This window comes from Electrophorus electricus, chromosome 3, assembly GCF_041902795.1.
Source record: "Electrophorus electricus isolate QZ-2024a chromosome 3, ASM4190279v1, whole genome shotgun sequence".
NCBI lineage: Eukaryota > Metazoa > Chordata > Actinopteri > Gymnotiformes > Gymnotidae > Electrophorus > Electrophorus electricus.
The window spans coordinates 20692946-20713429 of NC_137499.1; the positions used below are offsets into that span (position 1 = coordinate 20692946).

Below are 20484 nucleotides of genomic sequence, written 5' to 3' on the forward strand. Positions count from 1 at the left end.
AGTAATCATCAAATCAAATTATTTGCATGCAAGTTTATTTTAATCCATAACTATATCCACGATGCTCCTACAGCTCATTGTGGCTGAAAAACTGAAAAACAGTTTTCAAAAACTTTCACACAAACTCCAAGGCCCACTTCGTGCAATACGATTAGGGGAAGTATCAAATGCCAAATTAATTCATTTTACCTGGTTTATATTTTATGTGTGTTAACCAAACTACTGTGTTTATCTGAATGGCAAACAATTTCTTAGCATCTTAGCAAAATCAATGTTTAATAACGCCAGTCACATATGGATGTTCTGCATAAATCTTGAAAAAACAAAAAGATCACATGAATATCTTTTTTAAAAGTAATTTGAAATTTTGCATTTCAGAAAGTTTTATTTGAAACCCAGAATGTAATATGGCACAAATACACTAAATTAGGTTGACACACCGCATGCAATTTAAGCATTAAAATTTTTATTTATTTATTTTTAAATACTAATTGCTTGTTCATTTTAAGAGACCTGTCCTGTTCTCTTTTGTACACCATTACTCTTTAATGAAGCAAAAGTATTTCTTATCCGATTACACGATAGAATACTTGATTATTTTAGTAATCTATTACTGCAGCCCAAGATTACTGCCAACTGAATGCCCCTTCAGAGATAACATTTAACAAAACTAAAACCAGGAAGACGTTAAACATGAAATAAATATTTTTTTATTCTTCTCATTATCATAATTATTAGCAACACCATACAAAGTGCCAGCCATTACAGGCAATCTCATGATGTTAAAACCCTCCAATCAGCTCTGCTCGTCAGCAGGCACTCAACCACATTGGGCCATTCATGCATAAAATCTTGCGTAAAAAAAAAAACAAACAACAAAAAAAAAAAAAGACAGGAAAAAATAAAAATATATATATAAAAAAAATATGCGTAGCACTGATATACAGATTTGATATAAACAGGCTTATTGGTCACAAACCAAATTTATTATAAACATGGCTTTCTTGTACCATAGAGAAAGCAGACGAGATAATTGTACTCATTCAAAAAAGAGAAAATCTTTGTTTGTTTTTTTCTTCTCTTTTTTGGTAGGTTTTAAATTTCTTTTTCCACTTGTACAGTCCAAAAAGCGCAAAACCACACCTGTTGCGGTGACCTTTGCGCTGGCAACACACGGCACTCAGTCAGAAAAAGGCTTCACTCACACCAAAACGCGCGCGCGCGCACACACACCCCCACACACACCACACACACACACACACACCACACACACACACACACACACACACACACACACCATTCATGGGAGGCTGCTCTGGCACAAAAGAGCTCACCGTAAAGCCCAGCATGTTAGTACAACTACTGTGAAGCTCAACAGGATTTAAGGACCAGAGCATTAGAGCATCTCAGGGGTGGACGAACACACAAGCAACAGGGAGTCTGATTCAGCCCTACAGGTTTCAAAGAAAATGTGAGTTACGTTTTGGAAAGAGATGCTAGAATGTAGAAGTATGGGCAAATACATAAATTGTGCCACATAGTGGTGAAAATCAGGCATTACATTCCTGCAGGGCTTCCTTCCACATCATATCAGAGGATCACTACTATCATTTTTGTGAATACAGATAAAAGCATACACAGAGAGACACATGCACACAATCAAGCACACGCACACGCAGCAAACATTCATTGGCAAAAGTATTAAAATCAGTGTACAAATTATGGTCTCCAAAATGTGCAAAAAGTTCAACATCGAAAGGACAAACAAGTTTACATACAATACAAACGCCTATACTCACCTTGGAGTAAGTCTGTACACCACGTAAGCTAACACCAAATAATGCTGTTTTTCCCTTTCTGATCAAGTTATATGAAAACGGAAAAAGTGAAGTTCTAATGTTTTTGAGAACTGGCACTTAGACCTCTGCTAACAAACAGGAGTATTCTCAGATTCTGAGTTACAGTTCAGCATTGGCCGACTTTTGACCTTTTGACACAAACTGGCTCATCGGAGATAAACAGCCAGACAACACGGAGGGACAATTGTGAAAATGGCCAATCCGTTTTGTTTTGTTTTTTCCAGCTGACTGCAACATAATATAGCATTCATTATCTAAGGAAGTAAAAGATACTGAGAGAAAAGTGCTCTGGGTTGGCAAACTGTGTGCCAGGCATCTGGAATATACCAATGGCTACTGGTCCAGGGAGCAATTTGAGAGCCTTTGTCTTGTACAGGAGCTTGTATTGCCAGGCATCTGGAATATACCAATGGCTACTGGTCCAGGGGGCAATTTGAGAGCCATTGTCTTGTACAGGTTCTTGTATTAAACTGGCTGAGAGAGGCCACTGAATTACTGGCACTAAACTGAGTAGAGGCTTTCTGTTAATAACAGTAAACCACACATTATCTTCAGGACCTGGAGTACAAAAACTGTAAACATTGTCAGTGTGTCCAGACAGACATTCCAGTGCTGTCTGTCTGTGGTGCCTGACATTGCAGAGCTGCAGTGCCACCTCTTGGTAGAAAATGTATTTCATCAAGTTTGCTGGCCCTCAGTGTATCTGGGCAGTCACTCGTACACAGTGCCAACTACATCAAACTACTAAAAACCAGCTCTCAGCAGTAGTCAGAAAGGACTCCCCATTCAGTAAAAATCCACTCATCATTACAATTGGATTTCACTATCTCACTACCAATGTGGGTTACATCTCTTTTGTGTGGCTTCAAAAACAGCCTGTTTGCATTACTGTCCAAACAACTAGAGTACCTTAAATTTAATTTTAAAAAACTACCAAAAGATTGGCCAAACCTCAGCCAGCAAAGTACCATGCCAGAATAGCCTCAAACTACCCAAATGGCCGCAGCCTTCCTTTGCAGGAAAAAGGAAACACATTTTCCCTTTGACAAGTATTAAAAAGCACAACACGCATGCAAAATAAAAAAATGAACACTGCCAGCAGACATTTGTCCAAAGTGCTGTCACTCATGCTTTTTACCCTGCCATCGTTGAACTGCAGACCAATCAATCAGATTCAGTGCCACTCTATTCCAACACCACACAAGATTTGGACATCATTCAGAAACTTGAGTGTGCACAACATTTTCATGTGACTGTTTTGGTTCCTTTTAACATGGTGGACTCGTCAGGGTGCCATTTGGCCAACCCCCTTAGAAACAGGCCTTTACACCAGTACCTGGGACGTTAGAAGAGTCAAGAGGAGGTAGAGCCAAAAAGTTGGAATCAACATGAAATTAGTTTTTGTTGTACTGTGAGAAAGGAACATACATTTCTAACCTGATATTTAGTACCAATTTACAGCTGTTGAAGCAGTACTGACTTTCTAAAATAAACGATAAAAGGCTGGGGGGGGCTAAAGAATAAGTTGCAAGTGTGTGTGCGTGTATGAGAGTGTGTGATAGAGTGTGAGAGAGAGAGAAAGAGAAAGATGTGAAGTGTTGAAAAACAAACAAACAAAAAAAACACACGAGATCAATTTCAAAACAAATTATTGCCAATTACTGGTACAAGGCCAAATCACTGTGGACATTCTGAGGTGTGCTCTATAGTATAAGCGAAAGGAAATACTGAAAAATGAAATACCATTTTATCCTCTGATGTTATAGTACTGGCAATAGAGGGGAGAGTGGCAGAAAAAACTTTTATATAGTGTGTGTGTGTATATATATATATATATATATATGTAAATAAAATACTACCGAGTTTTGTTTCCTTCCAAAATACGTCCATTTAAAGCATGTGGCACTGCATATGGCCATGAGAAGCACATGGGTATAGTGCCACTCAACCATGGCAACCTACACAAGCCTCGTGTGTATCGAGTTCATCTCCCATTTAGAAAGTTAAAGGGAGGATTGGCACTGCCATCAGTGACACTACTCTAAGCGGCTGCTAGGCACCAACGTCTTGGGTTTTTGGCTTTGGTGAAATTGTTGATATTCAACCTGTTTCGGAGCTGACCTCAGTTCAGCCTGAAGACTACGGCACTGTGTTGCAGAAAGGCAAAGATGCGCTTGAGGACCTGGACTCTGTTCGATTTAGAGGAGTGAGAGAAGGCAAAGACTCGGGTGTAGCGATACTGAAGTTTCGTAGGAGCACGGTCACTTGGCCGTGGTGGCACACACTGGACATCTACCATACAGAGGACAAAAGACTAAAGTTGCAAAAGAAGGCACACAATAAAAACAAGGATTTTGTGGGAGAGAAAACAAAAAAAGGCATCGGAATCCTGCCAGTCTACAGTGTGAGACGGTGGATGAGTAAAGAGTGGGAGAAGTACAGCAAACTAATGTTTATACAGCATAGTGAGATATATACTACAGTATAGTTCCCTTCGAAAGTGTGTGTGTGTGTGTGTGTGTGTGTGTGTGTGTGTGTGTGTGTGTGTGTGTATACACACTACAGCAACTGTGCAAGAAAATGAGAACTTAGGGGAGCAAAGCGGGTTAGGTTGGAGAGTCCCCAAACTCCTGCGATCTGGTCTTTGTTTTTTTTGTTTTTTTTTAACGTTTCCCCATCATTTTGTCTTTAGCAGCTTGATAACATATCAGCCCCGGGGGTTGTTGGTACCATTCTGTGACGGGTCAGGACCAGAGAGCTTCTCAGATACATCCAGCAAGTCTAGAACCCAACTAGACACCCCAGAGCTTAGGCTCCTACACAACAATTGCAGGAAAGAAGTCAAACAACGGAAAAAAAAAAACCTTCTACAAACAAAACGAATGTTCTTTAGTCGTTAGGGGTGTTTACCCCAGAGTGAAATTAAGGTGCAATGTTTTCATACAGAATCAAGCTGCTCCCCACTGCTGTCCTCCACCAATAGAGGCAATAAACAGGCCTTACGGGCCTCCTGCTAAGCCCCACCCACAATCTGGTCCAATGGGTTTCTCTTCGGCAGGCTGGGAGGAGTCTAGAAAAGGGGCGGAGCCTATAGACACTTAGGGTTTGTCTCTGATTCGTCAGCGATTGGAGGATGGGTTAGTGAACAAAGACGTGCCGTAGCAAATCCTCAGCAGCCGGGCGCTGTTTTGTTTCCACAAAAATCCGTTTAAGGAAGTCGCGGCAGTGGTCGGACACGTGCACTGGGAGCGCAGGATTGGTGGGCTGGGTGGCGATCTTAAAGATGGCCGCCATCGCCTCGTACTCGGCCCAGGGCGGTCGCTGAGTCAGCATTTCCACCACGGTGCAGCCAACACTCCTGCAGAACCATCACATTCGCGTTACGCACCGTTGACATGCATCACACCGCCGATGCTCCGCTCCACAACACATTTCTGCAAGATGTCCTTTTTAAAACACAACATACACAGGGGCCCTTTTTAACTTGAAAATCCAGCTCTAGGTAAGTTTCCCTGCCTTTACCAGATATCGGCTTTTCTTCCATAGCCCTCTCCGCTGATCACCTCCGGGCTCATCCAGTAGGGTGTCCCCGTCACAGACTTCATCCCCGTCCCGGACAGACAGATGGTCTGCAGGCGGCGACTCGCCCCAAAGTCTCCGAGCTTGATGTTGCCCACCGAGTCCCTCAGAATGTTGGCACCTGAAAGAAAGCAAGAATGGAAAATAAAGAAATGTAATTGAGTGAAAGAGAAGGCGAACAAAAACAATGAACCAAGATGAAGGAGGAGAAAGTTTAAGAAACTCAGTTTTGAGCAGGTGAATTAAATATAGAAGGAACTGGACAAAAGCAGGCAATTAAACGAGCCCAGACCATGTTCCCTTCTCTACCAAACATTACTGCTGACACTACATTCAGATAGGTAGTGTTCTCCTAGCATCCGCCAAACCCCGATACGTCCGTCAGACTTAGGTGCTTGTTTCTTCACGACAGAGAACAAACTAACAGAATAACTAATAGCACTTCTAGTTGACAAGGGCACATCAACAGGACAGAATTTCACCGTTATTGTCGTTGGCTAAATGGTGGCTTTTTATTTGCATTGCGGTTAGCAGCACAAGGCTTCCTGACCGCCCTGCTCTAAAACAGCACGTGAAGCGCGTGTAGGGGGTCACACACCTTTGATATCTCTATGTACAATCATGTTGCTGTGCAGGTAACACACTCCTTCCAGAATCTGCCGTGTGTATTTACGCGTGACGTTTTCTGTCAGCGCACCATACGATTTCAACTGGTCCTTTATGGAGCCCTGAAAAAAATACACATATAGAAACATTCCATTTAGCGGACAGTACTACTCACTCACTCACACACACTTAGGATATGCATGTGAGGTAAAAGGGCAGAGCTGGCATTACCCCAGGCATATACTCCATGAAGATGGAGAGTGTGCGCTCGTGTGTGTCACGGAGACAGCCATAGTACTGGACTATGCGCTCATGGAAAAGATTCTTCAGAAGCTGAATCTCACACTCCAAAGCACTGACCTCCTAAACACACACACACACATATTATTTTGTATTTATATTATTGTCACAGCTACTGTAATGCACATGCATCTCCCTCACCTTGCTGGTCTCAGGGCTGTCCGGATCAAACTGGACCTGCTTGACGGCGAGCTCTCTGCCCGTGTCCGCATCGTAGCAGAGGAAGACCCGGCCAAACGCCCCCTGTCCCAGCAACTTCCCCAGACGCCAGTTAGTGGGGGCACGTGGAGCTGTGCATGCATGCAGACACAGAGTATTGTTTAAATACACTTATAGGGTAACCTGACACTAACAGAGATGACCACACATGTGGCCAAAAAACAGAGGTCTTAACGGCTGAAAAGTGTGAGGATTTTCAAACAGCTCCCCCTGTTGGTGCTTCCCTCCTCCCTCCCAGGGGCCCCACCCCTGTGGGCTCACAGCGGCTGGGCGGGCTGATGTCCATAACGTGGAGGGTGGGGTTGGTGCCGGGGTTGGCGCTGGGGCTGGGCTCGATGTCGCTGCCACGCCGGCGTCGGCCCGGTTCCTCTGGTTCAGCCGTGAAGACGCTGCTGCCACTGCTGGTACTGGGGCTCTGCTCCGTGGGGCTGAAGCTCACTGGCGAGCGGAAGCCGTGGCCCTGCGCCCGACGTGCCCGCGGGAACGTCTTTCGCCCTGCGGTGGCACGGGAGAGGGTGGGGGAGCTTACCGAGATGAACGGACAAAAACGCCACCGTGATTATGACAAAATATTTAGCATATGGGGCATTGTGGAATCCATATTTGTTACGCATGTTTGAGGGTGCACGTAGGCCACCATACCCAATACAAAGACAACATAACAGTCTGTCTGTGAACACCTTGGTATATGCAAAACTACTGTTCTTAATGACATTTTACATGCACCAGATTAAGAGATTCTAGTTTTGTTTGCATTATATTGTGATTTTCTATTATTGTCTCCTACAAAATTTATGAATGTAAAAAATGAACTTAATTAGTTCTGGACTCCCATGTTCTACATAGCGGAGACAACTTGAGAGAGAGAGAGGTGTGTGTGTTATAGTTTTTATATATATATCTATCTATCTATATCTCTCTCTCTCTCTCATATATACACACACACACACACACACACATGCATGTGTGTCAGTATAGTGGTATAACTAGGTGTCAGTAACAAAGTGAAGATGATTCGCAGAAAAAAAAAAAAAAAAACTTGTTGCTTGTGTAAATATAATTTAGTGACTACAGACATCGGAGGAATTCTACAGTTGTAATGCCGAGGTTACCACCACCACTAAAACTGAAGTCACCAGTTAAGAGAATATTATTGCAGAGGTAATAATTCAAAATGCCAGAACAAAGGTCACTCCCTGCAGTCCCTCACCATCACTGTAGTCCTGCAGACCAAATGAGACATGATATCTCCGTGGATACGTGCCACCTTTCCCTGACCTCTCAAACACTGGGATGTCACACTCTGAAACGCAACAGAAAATGCAGATAAGATTTGCCCATGCAGGGTTTTTGCTGACAGAAGTTCTACACAACATCTTACCAGGAAACTCCTGATGGTTGTCTGGGTAACTCTGGGCTCGTGGCATGCGGGATTTAGGATAGCTATCACTGCAAGACGAGAGGTCAAAGTTTACACCTAGACTTCATGTGAAAGCCTGCTTGAGAGTGTGTGTGTGTGTGTGTGTGTGTGTGTGTGTGTTTGTTTACTTCACAATCACCTGTCGAGAGGGCTATCCAGAGAAGGACAACTGCCCGAGGCAGAATTCTCAGGGCTGCTCATAGACAGCGGGTCCAGCATCTGCACAGAACAACACACAGGCATCACAAGTCTGATCAACAGGGTGCAAAACTCTTGATACACACGTCCTCCGACACACCCATCAGCTGCGGTATTCTTTAGAGGAGCTCAGAACACGTAGGATGAGAGGGGTGTGTTTGTACCTGGTCCATGCTCTCAGGTATAAACTCCCCCTCACTGTTGATGCTGGTGAAGGAGCCATTTCTGGCTACCTGCTGCAGTGCATCGGGGATGTACCCTGGAGGAGGAGAGCTGCGGTCTGTGGACTGGGAGCCTGCAGACAGACAGGGCAGGCAGACAGACAGGGCAGGCAGACAGACAGGGCTGTGAGAGATGGATCAGACAGAATAGGGCAGCCTGGGTTCACTCAGACTGTGTCATATTCTCCAAGATTAGATTAAACTAAGAAAAAAACCTTGACGCGTTGAGGGTCATCATTTCAGTCTGAATATGGGCTTTATTAGTAACATCAATTAAGATGAATGTGAATGTCATTTAATTGAATATTTATTTAAATAAAATCAAGAAAAAGCAGTGTGTTGAGAACTTCTACAGTAACTTCTGTTGCATTTTTTGAAGTTTGGGTACCCAGAAACACATTAATTCCACTGAACCTGTGAATCATATACTGTGCAGAACTAGTTGTGATTGAACTTAACAGCTGCTGTGAAAGCCAGCCAGGAGCTGTGCCAGGTACGGCAGAGTGATGTAAACACAGGGCTGTTCTTGGAGCCTCAGCACTGACCTACAAGAGCCAACATCCTCCTTTGGTTATGGTTGTCCAGGTTTTCGTGAGCCTGCAGGAGGTCCATACTGGAGACAGAGTTCTGACAGCACAGGAGAAGAGACACCACATACCTCAGTTACCGCGGTGTTATTGTTCACTTAACCACCTGGAGTAACAGATCAGCAGCAAAAGGATGTCGGATCCTCGAGCTGTACCTCAGTACATACCGAAGCAGCAGTGGACCCGAGGGGACGCGGGCCGAGCTTAGACCTACCCCGAGGGGACGCAGGCCGAGTTCAGACTGACCTGAGAGGACGCAGACAGCACCAGTAGGATCTTCAGACTCTTCATGTAGACAGAGCGATCGAGGAGCTCCACAGCCTTGTCCAGATCATCCTGAGTGTGAAGGGGAATGACCAACTGTAGGCAGAGAGGAAAAAAACTGAAATTATACAAAAGGGGATGAAACGGTGAGGAGGAAAAAGATTATAGCTTTAAATTAACTTCCAATTAAGAGACAGCAAAACTTGGTTTCATCCCATGTTGAATAAACAAGTCTGGTCTGTTAACATGGCAACACTCTCCCCACCTCTCTTTAAAAGAAAAATGAAAGCTGTGGGGTGTGGGGTGATTCATCTCAGGTCAGCACTACACACCACACTGGGACTCTAGAGTGGTACCTCATTATTGGTGTAGTGCAGGTCCATGGTCTGCCCGAATGCCACTTTAGCCTTGGAGCTCAGGTCATCTAGGCAGACAGGCCGTGGAAAAAGCAGGATCCTGTAAAAGCACCCGGGATGCCACATTACCTCCAAACACGCGTTACAATATGCATCATTTACAACACCTTTAAAAGATACATTATGACGATGCATTCATTTACATGACCTCACCCACAACACCACCACACCACATTTATTCTCTGTGCAACATGATCACTTCCTCTTAATGAAACCAAATTTATAAGCAGACCTTAAATAAATATAATAGTTCACTCTACATCTAGGCTGAGATTGTGTAACATGATGCACGTAATCTTGAAATTTATTTGTATTTAAAACTTCATGATTTCCTGTACTCAGGATTCCTATTAGAACAATTTAGGTTAGCTGTTTTTAAGGGTCTTAAATTCAACAATACCACATTTCAGCTGTAAATGAAACAGGTGATTTGTAATCAATATTTAAAAAGAGAGCCACTATAAGACTACACTAATCTAATCCAGGACAAGGAATCCAGCATGAGCACTTTTTACAAGTGGAAACCATTACCTCTTCTCCCCCTTGTAGTCAAACTTCACCCGGACATCATTCTGGAAGGATGAGAGTGCAATTAAAGGACCGCTGACTTCATACACAACTACACCAAAAGCTCTAGAAGGATGAAAATGACTGCTGTCCATTTTTCAAAGCTATTTTGTTCCTTCTCTTTTCCATCAGTTGTTCCATCTTCATTTTACCCATAATAAGAAATGAGACACACACTTCCCCCATGCCTGCCCTACGTGCAGCAGAACAACTACAACCATTATGAAATCACCCAGGAGCAGGTTCCTACAAATGACACGTCTAACTACACTGCTCCTTGCCTGTGGTGACCAAGTCATTTTTTATGTTGTTGAAATACAGAGCGCTTACAGGGTACTTATTGTAAGTCTTAGATTGTGTGTCCCCTTTGGAACGTGGGCCCTGTACACAGTATTGCATAAGACAGTCATCAGACCTGGTTCTTGGGAGACGAGGCTTTAGGTTTGCCCAGATCTGACAGAGACATGGCAGGCCGGCTTGAGCGATGCAGTACGACCAGGTCCTGCATGATCGAGTTTAGAACCTCCTGCTCGTCTGCCAGGTGAAAGGAAAACAGGTCTACAACTCCGAAGGTGACATAGTAATGTTAACAAATTAATGACAAGCTTTGTGCGTATATTGTCTTGTATCGGGACAACTGGTACGTACCCATGATAACCACTCACAGTTTGCCCCAGGAGTTCAGGAAAGAGGATTTGCCCATCAAATGGGGTCCTTTCTCCTATGTATAGATAACATTAAAAATAAATAAATAAATAAATATATATGTGTGTGTGTGTGTGTGTATATATATATATATATATATATATATATATATATATATATATATATATATAATTTTTTTTTTAATCTTGAATAATATATGCATAGTTCATAAGTACAAATAAAAAAAAGAGAACAAATAAACATACATTTTTATAAAATTAACCACAGAACATTAACATAGTTATCTTAAATAATTCCAAACTCCCAAGTGCAGGAAGTTGTACACAATAGAAACAATAAAGGATGCAATCTCACAACTGGCACAATCAATACAAATATATTTCTATGTTCGATGATAAAGTGAAAGATAACATAACGAAACACTCGTGAACTCTTACTAGCAACATGACTAACTAAAAAATTACATTCCCCCATATCTTCCACTGCTGTCAAAAAAAAAAACGTCATGGCAAATGTTACCTTGTTAGCTATATTCACTAGCCATCTTGGCCAGCCATCTAAACAGACAGCTTAGTGCCTTTGCTTACCCTCTTGGAATAACTGATTTCATTACACATAAGAACAGAATATATTATAAAAGATGACCAGGCGTTACAAACAATCTTATGAAGAATCGTTTTTGCTAGAATGATGGGTTTGGCTAGCTAGGCTAGCTGGTTGTCTTGCTAGCAAGATCACTAGATAGCAAACCTAATCTGATTAATTAGCTAGCTAGCCAGCTACCTTTCTCAATAAACGTGCATTACACCATTACAGAAACCATATCGAAGTGGAAACCACGGCCCTCCAACCGCACGATATTTAGCTAGGTTAGCTAACTCTACTTAACACTACGGGTCTCGAAACTCGCCAGCTAGCGGTTATGTAGCGACCGAGCTAGCGATAGCAAGCTAAGATAACTGCTAGCTTTAAGATAACCAGGATATCTTGATTAGCGTGCTAGCTATACAAATAGTCACTAGTATATATTCAGTATTAAGGCTGGGACACACATGTAGTATTTACCAGGTTAGCTATTAAAGGCAAAAAACTCTGTAAGATAGAAAAGGTCAGCTATCTTAAGACATTTAGCGAGTTTGATAACTAGCGGTTATCTACACGTTTGGGTCTCGTACAAGCCAATTAGCCAGCCAGCTAGCTAACCTGGCTAGCTACATTTGTCAAGTAGGTCAAGCCACAATCATGGAAATTCACCGGTCAGCTCTAAAAGTCCGTAATGTTATAGCGTAATTGAATGTGCTCGAAAACACACAAGTGTCACCTGGGTGGTGTGTGCAACTTCACTTCCTCATCAAAGAGGACGCGGTTTGACGGCCTCCTGCTGTGGGACGCAGAAGTTAAAAAAGTCCCTTCACAACTTCAGCTGGAGCCCAAGGCCCGAGTTACACAGATCGGCTAACTCGAGCTCGATAACGCTGGAGGACAAGCAATTAATTAGCTAGCTCGCCAACACTTGGCTCACTTAACTTGACGTCTTTTTCGATCGAGATGTACCTCGACGCGACCGCGTATAAATCCACAACCGTAACCGCCGCGAAGTCAAACAGCGACTCCGCGTTTTGCTTGGCCTGTTTTTGTTTACATGCAAACCCTCCAACGCAGCGCGTCCGAGCCACCGAACTCCCACCCCCCCATCCGCTCCGCGTGTGGTACAGTCCGGCCGCTTCGCAAATTGTGTGACGTCAAAAATATTTGCGCTCTTCGTACCCAAAGCGCTATCTTCTTCACAAAAACATTATTATTTTTGACCATGTAAGTTTATACTGGCACCAGGTGGACGTGATATTCAATTGCAACTGACCTTGCACGCATCAAACCGTCGTGCAATTTACACGCATTTCATGAGCTCGTTTAGGCAGGTTAGAGTAGGGACAACAGTCTCACAGGGGCTCCTGGACTTTAGGTGCAAAAACCCCTATGATTTACATTACTTTACATTTGAAATATTCCACAAATAGATAGGTTTACTTTTTTAAATTCATTAAAAACATTAATATAAAAACCACGCAAAAGTGTTCTACATAGACTGTTAGGTTTTTCCTGTTGATTCTGTAGTAACTGGGAGTAGCACAACAGCACCAAGCCAAGTGTCTCTCGATCTGTGGAGGTTTGACTTTGTACACAGCAGCAGACTGGTTATATCCAAGTTCCAGCGACCCTCCAGTTTGCTATCCAGTTGCAAACCAGGACTAACCAGCCAGTCCAGACCAGCAACCCTCAGGAATCTGCCACCAGTTTACTTCATTCGTAGTGCATTATTGTACTCGATGCAGTTTGTTTTGCTGGCCATTCAACAAAGAAGCAGGACGGATAATTAGCAACAAGGACTTGGTCACAATCACAGCAAACACACAAGAAATGAACAAGAACAAGCAACAATAACAAGTACAATCCTGCAGAAGCAAAGGGCTGTAAAAATGGGCCCCTCTGTATTCCCAAAGGTGACACCACAAAGACAAACAGGCAGCTATTCTGGACACTATAAGATCATCCCAAACAGGTTCAGTCTTGTGTGTGACAATGATTTGGTGTGCCGTGGAACAGCAGCAGTGGGTGAGTGTGTGCTTGTCTACCAGCAAAAGTGTTTTTGCTGTGTGCATAAGCAGTATGGATTACAGGTGAGGCAATGAGAATGAGACAGACAGACAGAATAACGTGTTATTGTAGTGGACGCATCCTTGCAATGCATCAGTAACATCAGGACGGGGTCACTGCATCACTATAGAAGCACGACAGGACGTTTATGGACACGTTCCAGAGCCTATGCTCAATTGTAAATTAATGTTTCATCCACTAAAAGATGAAGGACTTGTTTTAAAAAAGTATTTATTGTTTGTTTCATACAAAAAGAAAAGTCCAGCATATAATGAATGGCAGTTTCACATTTTTAGCATACATTTGTATTAGAAAACATCATTAGATTTGATGCACACTATAAAAAGAACAACTGATCAATAAACAAGTTTAATATCTCGTCTCAGTTCGGTCTTCATTATTGTGTACGAATTCTCAGGCACTAAATTTGATAAGTCTAGACATTATAAAATGTTAAAATGTTTAGGGAAAGTATTTTACAGACACCGCTTCAAAGAGAAGGCATCAGTCAGTCAGTCTGCACAAAACCAGTCAACAGCCATTCATACACAGGATCGCAAACACAACACGTTTCCCTAAATGCTCTCAGACAGTCTGGTTCAAAAGTGAAGACACCACAGAAATTCACAAGGGTGGATTTTTCATTTGTTGTCTTTGCATGTATACCACCTAGTCACACCAAACTTCAATCTGCACATCTGGACTTCTCACTTTTCCACACCTCAAAATCAGAAGACTAATAATTATTTTCACTTACAATATAATTCACTTATTTGGAAAAATGTCACCAACTTGGCAGAGCCCATGTTAATTTGAAATAAAGCCCTCTTTAAATACAATCCTTGAAATACGAGTCCTTGAAGTATGAAGTAGAAAATAATCCTATAAGAACAAAAATGTCAATATAGAGAATAGGGCTGAAACGATTACTTGAGAAACTTGAGTAACTCGACTACTAAAAGTCCTGATTGATCTCTTAAAATGAACAAATTGTTTCTGTCATATTCTGTTTTGTACATCTACTATTACTTTAAATCAAGCAAGAAGTATTACTTCTGATAGAATACACAATTATTAAAATAATCCATTACTGCCCTAGTAGAGATTTTGCAAAGTTTTTACCCGACACTTCTACACCAACACTATTCCTCATACAGAGACCGTTTCATCCTGACACTGCTACAACACCTCTGATCCCCTGTATCGTACAAACATACCTAGCAGGGAACAAAATCCCCACAGTTCAGCAATAGTGAATAATAGTAATAGATTTGACGATTGTTAAGTACTCCAACCCCCCTCGCCCCCCCTTCTGTTTATTTGGTAAATAAAACTGAAATTTAAAAAAGAATTTGGTTATTATTTTGGCCAAAAGATTCACATTTTGCTGCGTAAATGTGAATATAATTATTTATAAAAGACGTTTGCCAACACTTGTCTTTGACATCAGAGTTTACGCCGCACATAATACAAAATTTTATTTAAGGGCTAGATTGTATATTGCACCAGAATCGCAGCCACCATTATCCTGTTATTATGGATGTTTATTAATGATCATAACGCACCATGATGCATTGCGCCCTCCATGGAAATGGATGGGAAGCAGTAGAAAGGTTCCAAGCAGTGCCACAGTTCCACCTCCCCATTCCTGCTCTCTGACTGTAACCCAGCAGTTCAATTGCCAGTCAGAGCACATGTTTGTTTTTTTCATATTTTTGACATCTAGTCTTTGCACCAAATTTAAAAACAGCATTGGGTTTTAGTTTTTTCTCTATTCTAATATTTGTACCACATCTTTTCAAGTGATCACAAATGAGCAGATCACCTAGAGTCAAGAGTTGGTTTGATTTAAAAGAAAGTGGATGTGAACGTCACATCCTGCCATTCTGAGAAGCTTCGCTAAAAACCACCAAGTTGATGGACTTAGGAAAGGTAGGACCTACACACGGTCAACAAACTTGACATTGATCGGGGCTCCAGGGCAGAGCAGGCCGTGGGTCTTAGCAGGGACTTCACCCGTCAGGGGAGACACCTCAATGCAGAACCTCTGAAGAACCTTGGAGAGAGGCAAACACAAAAGGAGTGTTCAAGAACCCCCACAGCTCCAACACATGGCGTGCACACTTGACAGTACGTTCCTCCCCCTGAAGCCAACAGACAGCTCCCCTAGGTGTTTTATGTGGAGTTCAATTTAATATCCTGTTGTAGAGTCACCTAAAGCTTTTTCATCTCAGTGTGACATAGTGAAGGATAAACAACAGAGATGATCTTATATTTCCGTCAGCTTTTCATCTCTGCTTCGTTACAAGGTGTCTACTGTTTCTATGCATGTACACACACACACACACCTGTGTGAGAGCCAAGTACATCTCAAGTTCTGCTATTCTCCTGCCGATGCAACTCCGGATGCCGTAGCCAAAGGGAATGGAGCCAAAGTTGTCTACACGCTCCAAAACGTCCTGGCGGAGCCAGCGGTCTGGACAGAATTCATCCGCTTTGGGGAAAGTCTCCTCATCCATGGAAGTGGAGTAATGACAAAGAGCCAACTGAGTCTGACGCACAAGAGAGAAAGGAAAGAGAATTAGGTTTCCAAAAACACCACTAAATTTAAAGTAATCTGTACGTTAAGCTTGCAGTCACTGCATTTGCAGCGTGACAGAACCTAACGTAGCTCTCATGCACGTTTTTCCAAATGTGCATGTGCGACAAGGAAAATCACGAGACAAGAAACTGTATTCGCAGTGATTAATCTTACCCCTTTAGGGATGAAGTAATCATCCACAACGATGTCATCCTGAGTGACACGGCCATTTCCAGGAAGAACAGGGTACAGTCTGCAGGTGACCGACAGTGAGGGAGAGATGAGCTCAAAGAAGTGAGAAGTTAGACTGAGCAGATGAGCGAGAGACTGAAGGTCTGTGGTGACCACCTGAGGGTCTCTTTGACAAGTCCCCTAATGAGTGGCAGCTGAGGAATGTCATCAGCAGTTGGGACCCGCCCAGCCAGCACACGCCTCACTTCCTCGTAGATCTGCTCTTGCACCATCGGATGTTTGGCCAACAGGTATGTGCTCCATGATAAGGTGAAGGACGTCTTGCGTTGCCGGAGAGTGGAGAAAAGGGTCAGTGTGCTGTGTGCATCTGGGAAGCTTAGGGTTAACAACGAATCCTCAGTCTGCATCCTTCCATTTTTTCTGGCACTCTGAGCCAAGCCAGTGGGAATCCATGCTGGCTGGCCAAATTCCCACCTTAGTTCTGCCTCTAGCCATCATCCCTCACACAAATTATAAAAAGGACCAAGAGGCAGGTGGGGGGTGATTTGTGGAGAACTGAGTCTCCCACTACAATGTAATCAGTAGGGGAGAGTTCATAAGAACATGAAATAGGATTAAGGTGCTTTGAAATGTTGCAACAAAGTATCTCACACTTGTTTTCTCCCACAGACTAGCAAAGGATTAGCACCAGAGACTAATAATACCAAAGTTTTTCAATCCGAGAAAAGAAAAGAAAAACTTTCCAAAGCAAACCCTAAAAAGACCAATTATTCTTCCAGTATTCAATTCACACTACACATTTCCAGCCTTCTTACAGTGTCCACGCCAGCTAGCAGCATTTCGGTCATGTTGGCATAAATTTCTTCCAGGTTCATCTCCTTGGTGACCAGCATGTGGGTGAGCAGTCCACCTTTCACCTCCTCTCCTTTCTCAAGCTTCGTCCTGATCTCCCCCAACTTCCTGTCAATGTGGATCTGGCCTGAGAACACACCCCCACACCATTATGTTTCAACCAGGAGCTATCCTTCCTCCCCACCCCACTTGCACTTACTGAACTTGAAGAGGCCATCCCAGGAGCTGCAGAACTCCTCCCAGGGCTTGGGCACGATGGGCCGCAGCCACTTGGGGATGGCACCAGCGTACATGGTGGTCTTGAAGGAGCTGAACATGAGGTGGAGGGCCTTGATGTACTCCTGGCTCATCTCAGGGATCTCATCTTCCAAGCAGCCAAGACGGGTCTCGTACAAGATGGACGCCACCCCTAAGGTTGAAATTTTCATAATACAGAAGTAACAGGGAGTTAGTTATCCCACACTACGTAACAAACTTTGGCACAGAGGTTTCTGTAGCAAAGGTGCGTGTTGCCTGTTTTTTATAGTGAAGAAAATAGCTTCCGAAAATAAGGATGTTATGTCAATATCAAATTAGAAAGACAGATCTGTAAAATAGATCCCCAAATTACTGTATGTACATCTTTCAGGTCACACATCGCGTGTGACCTTTCACACGATGTGAACACAATGGATTCGCTACCAAAATAACATTGGCCAGCAATACGAAAAATTCTGTTTAATGCAGTCACGTGCGCACACCCGTACCCTCCATGGCATAGTTAAAGAACAGGTCGTTGACGTTGAGCACGGTGAGGCCATCCCGCTGCTGCCGCCGAAGCTTGCGGACTTTCTCCACTAGATCAGCCACAACCGCGTTCACGTCGTCGGAGAACGCGGCGACGTGACGCGGACGCATGATCAACTGACGCAGCACCCTGCGCATCTTCAGCCACTTATCCGCTTCACTGCAGGGAGGACACGCAGGCACGCGCTTACGAAAATTATGATGATGTTTTTATTTTGTACAAAAACAAAAAGGTCGTGTCCAGAAACGTTTCCGAGAATACCTGCCCCTAGAACATTTTAAGCAGTAAACTTTTGACTGCAAGCTCAAACAAATGGATGAAAGCAGGAAACTGAGTTCTCACGCTGAGATCAGACCAGTGGAATGGCCCCTCATATCTCTGTACTCTTTCCACGAGTCCATGTTGGCTCTCTGAGGGGCTGCACCCTCGGCGCGTAGAACCTGTGCCACAAGACCTCGGTCCGCTATTGACACGACCAGCTGTGGCCCAAACCGTGACTTGAAGATCCTCCCATACTTCTGACTGTGTTTTAGCTGAGTGGGGGAGAGAGAGGAGCTACATGAGGGACACAAAAGTGGGGACATGTTTTCAGAGAGGCGTGCTGTGGGGAGATATAAATTTATATTTTTATATATATACATTTTTGACGATGTGCAGCTCCTCTACTATCCGCTAGGGGGATAGTAGACTTGTTGTAGCAACTTCCGCACCCCTACTTGTCGTACATGTGTCACAAATAAATCATGCACAATGTCTGATGCTGAGCAAATGCGGTTTGTTAATAATAATTCTCCCCTTTACAATCCCAGTCAACCTCTGGCACCTGCATGTCTCTTTCAGACATAGTGCACGTTTAGTTTCACGTCTATTTTCAGACCTAGAGCAACAGGCTACCATGAGCGGAATTAAACTATTCCCTAAAAAAGATCATTGCCAAAGTCTGGCAGATCTGCGCAAAGTGAAGACGTTCTTTATAATACAGAAAAAGAATCGTCCTAATCATGAAGCGAGTGTAAATGTGCTTGCAACCATCACAGATAAAATAGCAGAACACTGATGTGGTCGGTAAAAGAGAATGTCCCAGAAAGCACCAGAAAGCTCAAATAAGCACAATGGTAGTTTCAGAACAAAAACGAAGCGACTCCCATGTGTTTTGCTGAAACTGTGTTTGCGAACTTCCTACCAAAGGGTTCCGGTCCCAAGGACTGAGTTTTCCCATCTGCGGACTGACCGGTTTCAAATGGCGCATCAGTGCCTTTGGAATAGTGCCGCACCACCGTGATGCTGGCAGACAAGACTGCTGCAGGTAGTCACTCATCATTTAAAGCAAGTTAGTTAATTATGCTGCTGGCTGATTTAATTCAGCCACCCCTTGTGATTGGCTAGATAATATCCAGAATCTCCCATGAAAACACGAATTATTGATTTTTGTCCTCGTTTACCCTTCGGAACTGCATTTTAATAATCTGACAATTAAAAGTAGACGAAATAGACCTACATTTAACTTTGGTATTGGTATGAATTTGGTCTTCCTTGTTACTAATTCATATTCGTAAATGTTACTCTTCTAAAGGAAAGCGGAGCCGAAAAGCGTGCGAATCACTTTAGTGTATTACTATCTAAAGCAATGCACATGCGTAAGTCCCGTTAACCTGTATCTCGTGGATGCGGCTGAAGCCATCTCGGTAAAAGAGCTCGACGAGGTTGCCGATGGCGCTGGGTCCAGGCATGTCCCGGAGAGACTTCACCCGACCCGCTTGCCGCTCCGCCTGCTCCTGCTGGACACCCGCTCGCACGCGCGTCGCCGCGCGAGAGGACCCCGGCGTATCGCCGCCTGCAGATTCGTGACGCGCGCCGGCTTGCGAGAAAACTTGCTTGAGGACACCGTTCAGCGGACGTCCGCGAGTAGCGTGGAGCTTGTGGAGAGCCATGGGGGGGTCACCCGGTACAGGCAGATGAGGTGCACCTCCGTCTTAGTGTGCAGGAAAGCGGCGGCTTTTGCACAAGTGTGCCAGTGGAAAAGGGATGGGGATCGGACAGTCGGGGTATGACCAAAGCTGAAGCGGAGTCCTCGCGGCCAGGTGCGTCCGGTGCGGAGCCAAGGCTGGATGCGCCTCTCTGCAAAATAAGGAAGCTGTGTTACGAGTGGCAGCACGTACCAAAATTAACAATCCTTTTTATGTGTGATTGGATGTTAGGGGGAGCGCCCTGCCACACAACCTAAGCAACATATTGGAAAAAAAAAAAACAACAATAAGATGTTTGTTTTTTGGGGAATGAAATGAGAGATCCTGGGAACAACTCAGAAGAAAATGAGCGTGAATGATACGGTGCACGCATATCTACACACCCGCCTCTAACGGAGTCTTTTTTTTTTTTCTTTTTGCATCGCAATGGCACATCCTCCAGCCTGCTAGCTGCGCGCGCGTACACACGCACACACATACACACCTTTTCCACTCGTGTCAGGAAGGTTCATTCCACGTTAGCTCTCCACATTTTTAAAGCGCGCTTG

The 20484-nt window shown here is 43.7% G+C and overlaps 2 protein-coding genes across 5 annotated transcripts; both read right to left on the minus strand.

Annotated features, from left to right (window-relative positions):
• Window positions 1-687: 687 nt before the first annotated feature.
• map3k2 (mitogen-activated protein kinase kinase kinase 2) lies at window positions 688-12596 on the minus strand. 3 transcript variants are annotated; one of them, XM_081710521.1, is made up of 16 exons: window positions 12224-12595; window positions 10885-10957; window positions 10652-10770; window positions 10201-10241; window positions 9610-9709; window positions 9236-9349; window positions 8948-9029; window positions 8346-8476; window positions 8123-8202; window positions 7774-8012; window positions 6825-7058; window positions 6486-6634; window positions 6276-6407; window positions 6037-6166; window positions 5382-5559; window positions 688-5217 (listed from the first exon to the last, which is right to left on the minus strand). In XM_081710521.1, exons 2-16 carry the CDS (start codon window positions 10886-10888, stop codon window positions 4998-5000), a joined length of 1953 nt encoding a protein of 650 aa, XP_081566647.1. In that variant the 5' UTR covers window positions 10889-10957; window positions 12224-12595; the 3' UTR covers window positions 688-4997. The 3 variants fall into 3 exon arrangements, with proteins under 3 accessions (XP_081566647.1, XP_081566648.1, XP_081566649.1); XM_081710522.1 differs by lacking the exon at window positions 12224-12595 and adding an exon at window positions 11422-12167; XM_081710523.1 differs by lacking the exon at window positions 6276-6407 and having other exon boundaries at window positions 12224-12596.
• A 1207-nt stretch (window positions 12597-13803) lies between these two features.
• Window positions 13804-20480, minus strand: cyp27c1 (cytochrome P450, family 27, subfamily C, polypeptide 1). Of its 2 annotated transcripts, none has more exons than XM_027020807.3 (9): window positions 19622-20480; window positions 18312-18502; window positions 17929-18128; window positions 17382-17591; window positions 17146-17309; window positions 16487-16650; window positions 16313-16391; window positions 15906-16109; window positions 13804-15613 (listed from the first exon to the last, which is right to left on the minus strand). In XM_027020807.3, the coding sequence occupies exons 1-9, from the start codon at window positions 19898-19900 to the stop codon at window positions 15497-15499; spliced, it is 1608 nt and encodes a 535-aa protein (XP_026876608.2). In that variant the 5' UTR covers window positions 19901-20480; the 3' UTR covers window positions 13804-15496. The 2 variants fall into 2 exon arrangements, with proteins under 2 accessions (XP_026876608.2, XP_081566650.1); XM_081710524.1 differs by having other exon boundaries at window positions 18312-18524; window positions 19622-19794.
• Between the last annotated feature and the right edge of the window lie 4 nt (window positions 20481-20484).

Bases quoted from the DNA above. Each gene is read 5' to 3' on its own strand.
- map3k2 (XM_081710521.1), bottom strand. The intron at 6,408-6,485 runs GTGAGGGAGATG...GTGTGTGTTTAG, and splicing joins ACAGCCCTGAGACCAGCAAG to GAGGTCAGTGCTTTGGAGTG. The intron at 6,167-6,275 runs GTAATGCCAGCT...TATTTTTTTCAG, and splicing joins TCATGGAGTATATGCCTGGG to GGCTCCATAAAGGACCAGTT.
- cyp27c1 (XM_027020807.3), bottom strand. From the start codon at position 19,900: ATGGCTCTCCACAAGCTCCACGCTACTCGCGGACGTCCGCTGAACGGT. The intron at 18,503-19,621 runs GTTAACGGGACT...TCCCCCACTCAG, and splicing joins GCCGCATCCACGAGATACAG to CTAAAACACAGTCAGAAGTA. The intron at 17,310-17,381 runs GTAAGTGCAAGT...GTGTGTTCTCAG, and splicing joins GGATGGCCTCTTCAAGTTCA to GCCAGATCCACATTGACAGG.